General features: G+C 42.7%; 1 protein-coding gene across 3 annotated transcripts in view; it reads right to left on the bottom strand.

Moving 5' to 3' along the window:
* Positions 1 to 7,724: 7,724 nt before the first annotated feature.
* TAPT1 (transmembrane anterior posterior transformation 1) overlaps positions 7,725 to 12,293 on the bottom strand; it is a 66,109-nt gene continuing 61,540 nt past the window's right edge. For all 3 annotated transcript variants that reach the window (XM_054484570.2, XM_054484569.2, XM_054484568.2), the window contains one exon: positions 7,725 to 9,980. In XM_054484570.2, the coding sequence (XP_054340545.1) occupies positions 9,751 to 9,980 (230 nt within the window). In that variant the 3' untranslated portion in view covers positions 7,725 to 9,750. The remainder of the gene's footprint in view (positions 9,981 to 12,293) is intronic.

Raw genomic sequence — 12,293 nt, forward strand, 5'->3', positions numbered from 1 at the left:
CTACATAGCCATTGAAAACATTTTAAATTATTGACATAGAAAAATGCCCACTACATGTAAAGGGAATGAAGCACGTTACAAGCCACCATGTATGGTAGAGTCTCACTGAGGTATATTTACATGTGGAAACCTATATCTATTATATATTATCAGAAAGAGTTGAAGAAATATGCACCAAATTAGACGGTGAAATTATAGGTATGCTGGAGTACATGTGCAGGTTTGTTATATAGGTAAACTCGTGTCACGGGGTTTTTTTTGTATGGATTATTTCATCACCCAGGTATTAAGCTTACTGCCTAGTAGTTATTTGTTCTGCTCCTCTCCCTCCTCCCACCCTCCACCCTTAAGTAGGCCCCAGTGTCTGTTGTTCCCCTCTTTGTGTTTGTGAGTTCTTATCATTTAGCTCCCATTTATAAGTGAGAACATGTGATATTTGGTTTTCTGTTCCTGCATTAGTTTGCCAAGGACAGTGGCCACTTATTACTTATGTGTGTTAATTGCCATTGCTTGAGCCAGGAAGCAGGCTACTCTCCCCACTGTCCCCTCCTTAGTGCAGAACAGCAGCGCCGGAAGTCCTGTGCTGGCCTACGGTGGGAAGTCCCACTTCCCAGCCCAGGCACTGCATATGGACTCTCGGAAAACCAGGGCCTTGGTTTCCTGGTTGGCACATGCATATCCCCATTCATACTACGCCCACCTTGCAGGGTGGAATCAGAAGTCAAGGAGAGAAAAGAATTATCTGTGCATGGTGGCACATGCCTGGAGTCCCTGATACTTGAGAGGCTGAGGTGGGAGGATCCCCTGAGACCAGGAGTTCAAGGCTACAGTGGAGCTATGGTTGAGCCACAGAACTCCAGCCTGGGTGACAGTGAGACCACATCTCTGAAAAACAAAAGAAAAAAAAGTGCCAGGCATCACATAAATACACCTCACGCTGTCATGATTCCTTAGTGAGAAAACAGGTCATTCAACAATAAAAAATATAAACAGGATAACCAGAACAACCTATTCATAATCCAAATGCTAAAAATAACACTCAGCAAAGCCAATCTATGGAGAATTAGAATCACATGAAAGTCTGGAAAATGTGAACTGAAAGGAGGGCAGAAGGAATGGAAATTCTGTTAAGTATGCATGCTTTTGTTAGAAAATGATTTAAGAAAAAGAATTTTCTAAGAGCTCTTGTGGAAGGCTGTCCTGAGGCCTATAGGCTGCATGTTGGTTACAGGCCGGCACTCTGGGATCAGAAGGACCAGGGTTGAAATCCTGGCCCTGTTCCTCCCTAGCTGGGTGACTTTGTTGAGAAAAGAGCCTCCCAAGTCTCAGTTTCCACATGTGTAAAATGAGGACTTTTCGGGGACATTGTGCAAATTAAATAAGTTAATGAATTAAAAGGGCCTTGTAGGATGATTTGTAGATGTTTAATAAGTATTGGTTTTAGACTGGGTGCAGTGGCTCACGCCTGTTATCCCAGTATGTTCGGAGGCTGAGGAGGTGGATCACTTGAGGTCAGGCGTTCAAGACAAGCCTGGCCAACATGGTGAAACCCCGTCTCTACTAAAAATACAAAAATTAGCCAGGTGTGGTGGCACGTGCCTATAGTCCCAGCTACTTGATAGGCTGAGGAAGGAGAATTGCTTGAACTCGGGAGGCAGAGGTTGCAGCGAGCCGAGATTGTACCACTGTACTCCAGCCTGGGTGACAGAGTGAGACTTCTCCTCAAAAAAAAAAAAAAAAGTATTGGTTTTAAAATTATTATTAACACTACAGCGCTTATTTCAAGTCAAAATTATTTGATAACTTCTCAGGAGTACAGGACAACAGAAGCCCTGGAATAGGTGTCAGATGCTTTGTTAGAGCTGCTTTAATGCTGAGATCCCATCATCCTAGGACCTAAGTCATCTTTGAACTCATCTTTGAAAGAGAAATGAACAGTGTATTTATATCCAGAATAATTGCAAGGGAAAGTCATCTTATTCTCTACTGTGTTTTGGATAGAATCTGAACTTCAAAAAAATTTCATCTTGTCAACTGGAAACAACGTTTCCAGTTCTCAGCACAACTCCCTCACTGGGACAGCGGAACTGTTTCCTGCTGCTCGGTGGGGAGCTTACAGATGCTTCCCTCTGTTTCCCCCGGGCATCATTTCAGAGAGTAGCAGAACTGGAGGCCATCCATCACCATGATCATCCAATGAGAAACACAATTAGATACAAGTTGACTTTGCCTACTAGGTGGTGTCAGCATTGAAGAAACAAGTGGGTAAAGCTAGGTTCAGAATCCTCTGTCCTGCGTCTGTGTCGCCAAAGGAAGTGTTAAGGTTCCTGCAAGAGGCTACTGCTGCTTTGCCCTTCTGAGGTGGAGACAGAGCCAGGCCAGGCTGGGGGCTCCTGGCTCTGCCCTGGCATGACTCCAGGCCTGCCTGAGCCTGGTTTATATCACAGAAACAGCCCTTCGCTAGCATCTCTGATTTTATGCTACTTGCCCTGCAACCCGTTTTTCGGACAGCAGAAGACAGTAATATCCTAACTCTTAACCTCATCCTTGGACCAGTAGTAACCTAACTCCTCCAGTCCTGGGGCTTGGATGACCTGGACTTCCACTCCCATCCCATTTCAAGCTGCAACCCATTCCCACCCGCATGTCCTCATTCCCCAGCCCTGATGAACTTCTTTCTGCTCCTAGGATACACTCTGTTCCCTCTCACTTCAGTAGCTTTGAACTTGAGGGCCTCTGCCACATGACGTTCCTTCCCTTAGTTCAGGTCTGTGCTCGTATGCCACCTTTAGAGGCTTTCCCTGACCATGTGGTTTCAAGAAAGCATCATGTCCCTGTCACCTTACCTTGTTACCTCTGTAGCACAGGTCGCCTTCTGAAATGCCCCGTTCACATTTTTATGATCTGTTTTCTCTGGAATATAAGCTTCTAAAGAGATGGGCCGTGCCTGCCTTGCTGGCTGCACCAGCAACTCCTAGATCAGCAGAGATGCTTGGTGAAAACAGACTGAATCCCCTACAAGGTGCTTTGGTGCTGAATCACGCCACTTAGTGGATTGTATATCCTTTCTCCCTTCCCCAACTCTTGGTGATTAAAGCTTTGGTACCTTGAGTGCTCTATGACTTCTGCGGGACTCGTCTGAAAGGTACTATTGCCAGAGGATGGGGTGGAGCCCTGAGGATGCGGTAGAAGGAGCGCGGGGGTTTCAGGAAGATCTAGAAACCCCTGGTCCTAGCCTGCTCTGCCTCTGTCTAGCTGCCTGGCCTTGAGTGAGTGACAGCAATCATGGATTTTAAACAGAATGTAGTCATATGCTAGAGAACTTCTGGCCCCCAAATCGTGTTTTAGTCTCTCCAATCTTTACTTTGGAAAAAGTAGAGGTGAGTTTTTGGACCCATCACCCTGAAATCCAGATCCTAGAGGATGATGACTTTTCAGGGTTCTCACACTTTAGTAGGGAGACTCGCCCAGGGGCCTGTTAAAACAGATTGTCTTGGCCGGGCGCAGTGGCTCACACTTGTAAGCCCACCACTCTGAGAGGCCTAGGCGGGTGGATCACTTGAGGTCAGGAGTTTGAGACCAGCCTGGCCAACATGGTGAAACCCCATCTCTACTAAAAATACAAAAATTAGCCCGGCATGGTGGCGCACGCCTGTAACCCCAGCTACTCGGGAGGCTGAGGCAGGAGAATTGCTTGAACCTGGGAGGCAGAGGTTGCAGTGAGCTGAGATCGTGCCACTGCACTCTAGCCTGGGCGACAGAGCGAGACCCCGTCTCAAAAAACAAAGGCTCTGTCTAAACAAACAAACAAACATTGTCCAGCTCCACCCCTGAAGTTTCTGATTCAGCACATCTGGGCAGGGCCCAAGGATCTGCATTTCTGGTCTGTTCCCACGTGATGTGATGCCACTGGCCCGGGGACCACACTGTGGGGATCACTGATGTGGGCTGAGTCAGCGTAGCTTAGACATGTGTGTTGCCTTCACAAACTGAGTTTCAGATGCATTATCTGATTTGCTCTTCACAACCCTGAGAAGTGGATATTCTCAACCCTGATTTGCAGATGAGGAGACAGGTTTGCTGTGTTGCATAGAGCAAGGGTCTTGACTGCAACATCACACAGCAGGCTAGCTCTCCAGAGTATCTCAGAGGGGTAAATATCCCAGAGCTCAGTACACCCTACATCCCTGAAGTCAATGCATTCTGCTGTGAGTGGCTGCAGGCACCTCCCTCAAGGTGTTTCCTTGCCTGGCTTCTCCCTTCTCCGTAAATAGCAGAAGGCAGAGAGCTTGAGAGCTCCAGTTTTCCAGTTCAGGAAGGTGGTTTAACTTTCTGCTGTGCTCCTTGCTCTCTGTGTGACCCTGAACAAGTTACTTAACCTTTCTAAACCACAGTTTTCTACTTATGAAGTGGGGTAACAGTGTCTGCTTTAGAGAGACATAAAGGTTCAATGAGAAGAATGTAGAAAATGAGCTCAGCTTGCTTTCACAGGAAGACAAAAGCAATTACACAATAATCCTTTACAAGGACACCAGCCTGACTTTTCTAAAACATTGATCTGATCATAGCACTTCAGAGTTTACCAAGTAGTTTTTTTTCATTTTTCATTAGATAATTACAACTTAAACTTCCACTTAAGCTCCTCCATCCTTTGTCTATAGGATTAACAGTCTAAGATTCTTAGCAAGGCATTAAGAGCGCTCTTGAGATCTAGCCCCTGCCTCCATCCTCCATCTCCAGTTTCCCCAGGGATGGGACGGAAGCTTCCCTCCTCATGTTCCCAGCAAGACGGCTGGCACTTAATAGGGAGTGAAGGAAACCTGCACTGCAGCTTCCACTGTGCTCTTTCCTCTTTTGTTCATTCGTGCCTTGCCCTTCCTCTCCCTTCTTATCCATCTAATTCCTACTTTTTTCAAGGCGGCCCAAGTGCACACCTTCTGCAATGACCCCTATGTTTTCTTCATCCAATAAACGTTTATTGCCCACCTGTGTGTGCCAGGAACGAGGTGCAAGGGCTACAGCAGTGAATGTGGTTGAATGTTCTGCTGCAGCCAGAGCCATGGTTTATGGTGGTACTTATCACACAGGGCTGTAATTGCCAGGTCAGTTTAACCATCAGCCCCCCAGTCTTTAGTGCCTTGCTAAGAATCCTGGACTTTTCACTGTCAGACTACAGTTAAGCTCTGTGGGCAGAAAGCACAGCTCCTTCATTTCTGTGCTCTGCTCAGTGAGTGCAATTAATATCTGTGAAAGTAAGTCTAACAAGCTTTTTATGCCTTTTCCTTGTTATACATTTCACTTATCTGGTTAAACCTGACATTATGGCGATTTCTAATCTTCCCAGTATTTACACTCTTATGTTGACATATTAAAAATGGAGTGAGAATGTGCTTATTGAAAATAATTGCAGTTTCAAAATTAACTATCCACTTTGAAGATTATTCACACTGCAAGAGCTCATTCATTCTGTACTTCCTGAGCTAATACCTTTAAAAAGAGGCCAAATGGGCCCTCAAGACCTCCCTTGGTTTCCTTACAAGCCAAAAACAAAAAACAAACAAGAAAACCCAAAAAACAAAACATATAAAAAAGCAAAACATATTGTATTGATACCTACCTTGTCATTAAATATCAAAAACCTCAAATACAACTTTACTACACTATGCACAACTGTGCCTTTTGCCAACTTGCTGATACATTTACTCTCTTAATAAAATTTAGAACAGCAATGCCTTGTTTGCTCAGCACTGCTAAGCAACAGTTCCTCCCTATAAGCAAACTTTTCAGATAACTCAACGTCCCTGAGAATGCCATTTTTTTCTGAACAACTTCCCCTCTCAATTGTACGAACCTTAATTTGTATCAAACACAATCCTTAATTGTATGTAATGAACACAATCTAAATCATCCTAGATCTCAGACACTTACTGCATACCACACATCACACTGACCTGTAATACAGTTTATCGGCAATCACAGGCATGGCATCATTGACCTCAGGTATATTTTTATTGCTCTCTTGATTAACTCCTCTTGCTTCTACTTCTTGCTGTTAAGCTGTACTTACACTTTACTCTTTTACTATACACACTTTTCTGAGATAAAGGGCAAGAAACATCTATCTGATAGAGTATATGGACAAATAGAACTTTGCCACTTATGGGCAAGTTTAATGTTCAGTTCAAGACAGCCAAGGGTGCTGAGAGTCTGACCTCTGAAAAAGTGGAGTGGAGTGATCTTTATCTTTTTCCATATAAATAATAAATAATGAGTATCCAGAAAGAGAACTTTCAGAAGAATGTGTTTTAGCAAGATAGGTCTAACTCCTTGTTCCTCTTATGTAAAGATCTCTAAATAGTCCCTCTCAGATTTCCTAATGTACTAACGTGGGCTAAACTTCATGAACAGAACCTCCAGGTTCAGTGGCTTAGAAACAATGGCATTTCAAAAGTCTCTCTCTTATGTATAGTCAAGCGGAATTTTCCAAGCTGACCAGCAACTCTGCTCCATAGCGGCATTCAGGGACCCAGGTTCCTTCTCTCTTGTGGCTCTGCCATGATGGGCACCTACTGGGACAAGGTCACTACCTTCTCTGGGTTCCACCTGTGGGAAGGGGACAGAGGAGGTGAGGGGGACTCACCCACGGTCTTAAGGGTCCTGGCCCAATAGCGGAATACACCCTTCAACTTACATCCCCTGGGAGAATGAGTCAGCTGGCCACAGGTAACAGCAAGAGGGGCTGAGAAGTGCAGTCCCCAGCAAGCAGCACATGCCCAGCTACAACTCTACACGAGGGAACAGGAGAATGGATTCTGCTGGACAACTAGCAGTCTTCAGGGAGAAAGTCTTTTCTTATTTCTGTATATAGCACTGTAAAATTGCTATAAAATTATCTTATTTCAAGCCAATCCAATAGGAAAAAAAACAGACTTACATAAACATTTTAAAGAACTGTATTTTAGAGCCGAAATAAGCCTGACAGATCATTTGGTCAGTGGATACCCTGTGACCAGCAAACACTATTTCATCGACTTGTTCCTATCAGTCTTCCACAGACGAACAGGGACTTATCTTGCTCATTGCTGATCCCACCACTTAGAACAGTTTCTGACACATACGAAGTGATTAACAAATCTTTCTTGATAAAAAAATAGTTGAAAACATGTAACAATGTAGAGATATTACATTATTTTGTAAATTTATCTCCTCCTCTGCTGAGTTACCAGGAGTGGCAGGATATATTTTGATGGCCTAATTATAGCAAGTTTCTTTCACTTTATGTAAAATGAATATAAACTCTAAATACTGGCCAAAGTCCACAAGAAAATCTGGACAAGCATATCAGTGACACTTGGTCTTTACACTTATTCTAAAGGAAAACCTAATAAGGGTCTGGCCTATGCTGTGCCTTCATTAGATTTTTTTAAAACCAAAGCACTGTCTTGAAATTGACTCCCAGATGTGAAAAATATTTTGTGTGACATTCAAAACACCTGTAAAATGCAAATACCTTCATTTGCTGAGAAATATTAAATGGTCTATAATCAAGGCCCAGCCTATTTTTTCCAAAGACAAAATTAAACATTTTGCCACCATTAAGACCAAAACAATAATTCAAATTAAGATAGCTCTATCACTTGTGAAATACAAATAAATTCTTATTATACAGTGGGAAATTCACTCTACCAAATACAATAGTAAATATTAAAATAAATTCAGTGACCTTTTTAAAAAAGATTACAAAACTGAATTTATTGAGTTTCACACAAGATGCACTTATAAAATTAGTATTGAATGCCATTATGACAGAAGAAATGAACATAATCCTGAACTCCCAACAGCATCTGCAAAGGAATGGAAATCTTCTGAAAATGACAGCGCAGTAACAGAATAATTCAAGCGGAACTGAAGATCTATCCAAACCATGTTCCTGCTCTGAAATCAGGGTTGTGTTTGGCAAAGCTTTCCCCAAACTATTCCATTCACCGTGGCATTGTTCCTTTTGTTGGTAAAGGGAGATGGAAAAAATAATAATTCTAAAATGGGGCTCCATTAAAACACACACAAAGCAATTAAAAGCTTTTTCATTTTTAACTTAAAATACTTCCTGGTTTCACAAAGGCATGTCCATACAATTTCCTCAACATTAATCTTCAGATTTCTTTAGTTAATGCAAAACATTAAAATTCACTTACTTTTTTGTATTTCAAATGAACAAGTCAGAACATTAAAGCTTGCTTTATATTTCATCCAAGAAACAGACAAATCACCTAAAAATTGCTTTCTGCATATATATGTATGCCTGAAACATTTGCATGAGAGCTAAACTTCAAAATCAAAACATCAAAGGAAATAACAGTTAACAGTACCATCTTCTGGACAGTTCTGAAACCAGAAGTTGTAGAAGTTTTACAGAAATGCAAACACGGGTGTCAAGATAAAATGGGGTGGGAAATAACTTCTATGATATAGGCCACAAACTAGTAATTAAGCGGAAACAGAATCTTGATCTCAAATAAAACCAAAAAGCACCTTTTGGTTGCTGTTCCCAACAGCCATACACAGATGCCTCCCCACACCAACAGCCACCCATACGCCTCAAACACCCCATTTACTTTCACACAAAATCCTCTCCAGACCCAGGCCTGCCCCATCCCCAGCATAGGCCCACCCTGACAGTCACATCCCCACAGACACCCTCCCACAGAACACACACCCTGCCCCAGCACAGGCACACCCGCTGTCGACCCAAACAGAAGGACTAATGCATTTGGTAAGCCCAAGCAAGATGATGCTGCCTAACACACTTGGAGCATTTACTTTACAGTTAAAGTTGACAGTTTTGAATTTTGTATATTGACAATTTTTCAGCCTGTTCAACATCAAATCCTTTTAGCTGTAATAATTTATGAAGTAATTAGTTTCAAAGCAAAATCAGTTAAGTATACCTTAAAGTTAACACTGCTCTGCTTCCTTGGTGTAAAAAGTGCCCTTTTGTAAGGAAATTTATGTTTTATCCACCAATTAAATGACATCCAGCTCACATTTTGCTTTAAAGAGTAAACTGAAAAATTATGAAGGATGTTTCCCAGTAATGCATAGCCTTCATTAATTATTTTTTTAATAAATAAACTAGTTTAGCGTTTTTTTTTTTTAACCCTACAAAATGCTAGTATTCATCATGTCTTATTTAAGGTAGCCTTTTATTCTGATTAATTAAGATACATCTTTAAGGGTTATTCTGGTGGTAAGAACATTTATCTTGACTTATGTTTAATTTTTTTTAATGCTTTGGCAGATGAAGTAACGTTTGAAAACTGTTTGTGAAAATAGTATGAGACTGGAAAGGTAAAGTCGTGGTAAAAGTTTCACAGTTTTCCAGGTATTTCCTTATACTGAAGAGGTCTTGAGGCAAATTCAACATTCTGGAAGCCCAGATTGACAAAGCAAAACAGATTTTGATGTTGCCTTCGTTGGGTCCTGGAAGTGACGCTGCTGCTTGGCCAGGCAGAAGGAAGTTTTATAATCCATCAAGCTTCCCAGAGAGTCAAGGCCGGAGGTCGCTCCTGTCCTGTGATCTCATCCTCAGCCAGGCCATATTACTGGAAGAAAGATACTAAGATTTGCTTGCCAATAATAATTTAAGTTTTTAAATAAATATTTAAGTGCCATGTTTAGCATCTATCTGTCCTGGCAACATAGCACTTGTTGCCCCAGGACCCAGCTTCTTCAGTGCATGAAGCCACAGATTCAGTCAATTCGGTTTCCGCAAATTGTGAACCTGTCTATCTCTAACAAATCTTTCTTTGAGGATCTGTGTTTTAATTCAGAATTGTCCTGCGTTATGTCCTTCTCGTCACCATCTGGAGTTGTCAAAAACTGATCAGAATTGCTTGTCACAAGTAATGGTATGATATTTTCCTTTTGATGAATAGGCTGTTTGGTGACGGAGGCAGACAGGTTTTCTTCTGCGGAAAGGCCTGTGATAAAATAGATCCATTAAATTAGAGAATGACTTTTCCCCAATTATTAATAAATACAAACTTACCAATATAGTGGTGCTGAAAAAAGTGCCCATTATCCATGCTTTCAGATAAAGCAAATGATAACCAAATAGCATGTTGTATAAGCAGCCATCATTTATAATAAAACTTAGAGGCTAATCATCTGTTTGTTCAATTTTATGGAAGGGTACATTACATTGCTCGTATCACACAAGCAATGCCATCACCCAACTGCAGAAAGATCACAACTCCTACATTACGGCTCCTCTCTATATAATCAAGACCTAACATGGCTGTTGCCAGTCCTGAAACATTAACACTTGCTCCAATACAGAACATCAGGGAGTGGGCCAAGAAGACTTTACTACATTCCACCTGTCATCTGTAGTCACTTCAGCTACAGTTGGTTTAGCATCATCATCTCTGGGAAGTCCAAACCAGAGGTTAAAAACAAACAAACAAATAAACAAAACCCCCAATGTTTATTTTAGGCCACAGAGATCCTGGAGCCTGGCTTTGGGGACAGCTGGGCTGGGGCCTGGAGAGACTCATCTGAATCATACATTCAATCCATGTAAGAACAGCTTCTTTGAGGCAAAAAAGACACACCACCAGCTGTACACATTTAAAATGTATAATCTGATGAGTTCTGACATGTGCATACACCTGGTCACACTACTGCCATGATGGAGGTAATGACACATCCAGCTCTCTTGTAGTAATCCCTCTCTCCTGCCCTCACCCCCAGGACCGCTGTCTTTTGTCGCTTTTACAATGTGATGAATCTGACGCAGCTTTGAGAGACAGCCCCATCCCTCTCTTTAGCTTGACTTCAACACCCTCCTGAATGTTCTCCAGTCTGTGTTCTCCTGACCTCCGAGACATTCTGAGCAAACACTCAGGCCGTCATCCTGAATGTACTTCTCATAACATGACCCCTGAATCAATGGCCCTGACCTGCAACACGTGCTTAAAGCTTTTATCCCCATTGACTGGATCCTCCTTGAAAGCAAGAGTGACACTTACTAACTTCTTTTTATATTTTTTGTAGAGATGGGACTCACTAGGTTGCCCAGGCTAGTCTCAAACTCCTGGGCTCAAGCGCTGCTTCTGCCTTAGCCTTAGCCTCCCAAAGTGCTGGGATTATTAAAGGCGTGTGCCACCATGCCTGACCTAACTTCTTAACTAATATGCATAACAAGAGAATAGGTACAGGCCCCACTATGAATTACCTAGTTGGTTGAAAAAAATGCAATCCTTATTACTAATAGTGTTCTTATGATAAAAAAATTATTTCCCAGTGATTATACACATTGTTATTTTACTTTATTTTCACTTCTGGTTAAGTACACATGATGAGCACAGCCCCATTTTCAGGTAGGACTCCAGTCCAGCCCAACTCTCCTCTCCTCCCTCTTTGTGAAGCACACTCCACACTTGCCATATTGAGCTGCTAGTTCTCCAGACACTTTTCCAGGCCTCCATGATCCAACTCATGCTGGCCCTTCTGGAGTGCCCTTTCCACCAGCCTGCCCTGGGCAGTTTCATCCTTCAAGCTTTTAGTTTAGAAGAACCCCCCTCTCCTGTCCCTCCAAATCCTCTGCTCACCTATTTGGACCCCTGTAGTTACATGAGGCCTTGAAGGACATCCTTTATTTTTCTCTCTTCAGCATCTCCTCTATGACCTTGCACACAGTTGTTCCACACATTTAAAAACACATCATTTAGGCTGGGCGCGGTGGCTCACGCCTGTAATCCCAGCACTTTGGGAGGCCGAGGCAGGCGGATCACAAGGTCAGGAGATCAAGACCATCCTGGCTAAAATGGTGAAACCCCGTCTCTACTAAAAATACAAAAAATTAGCTGGGCATGGTGGTGGGCGCCTGTAGTCCCAGCTACTCGGGAGGCTGAGGCAGGAGAATGCCATGAACCTGGGAGGCGAGGCTTGCAGTGAGCTGAGATCACACCTGGGCGACGGAGTGAAACTCCGTCTCAGAAAAAAAAAAAATACATCATTTAAACTAAAAGTTATATGAACAAATACCTCTGTGAACAGGGAACTACCACCCAACAACAAAAATTAAGTCAACGTCCCAGTTCTTCCTCCAAATCTTCCAACCCAGAAACCTTGGAATCATCCTGAACTCACCTATTCTTCTCACACTGCATAACTTCCTCATCAGCAAATACTTCACGCAAACCTCCCAGGTCTATCCAGAACCTGGCCAGGTCTCCCTGCTCACACCACCTACCCTGCTCCTGGCCAGGTAGCTGCCTCTCTGGTCCCTA

Source organism: Pongo pygmaeus, chromosome 3 (assembly GCF_028885625.2).
Source record: "Pongo pygmaeus isolate AG05252 chromosome 3, NHGRI_mPonPyg2-v2.0_pri, whole genome shotgun sequence".
NCBI classification, from domain to species: domain Eukaryota; kingdom Metazoa; phylum Chordata; class Mammalia; order Primates; family Hominidae; genus Pongo; species Pongo pygmaeus.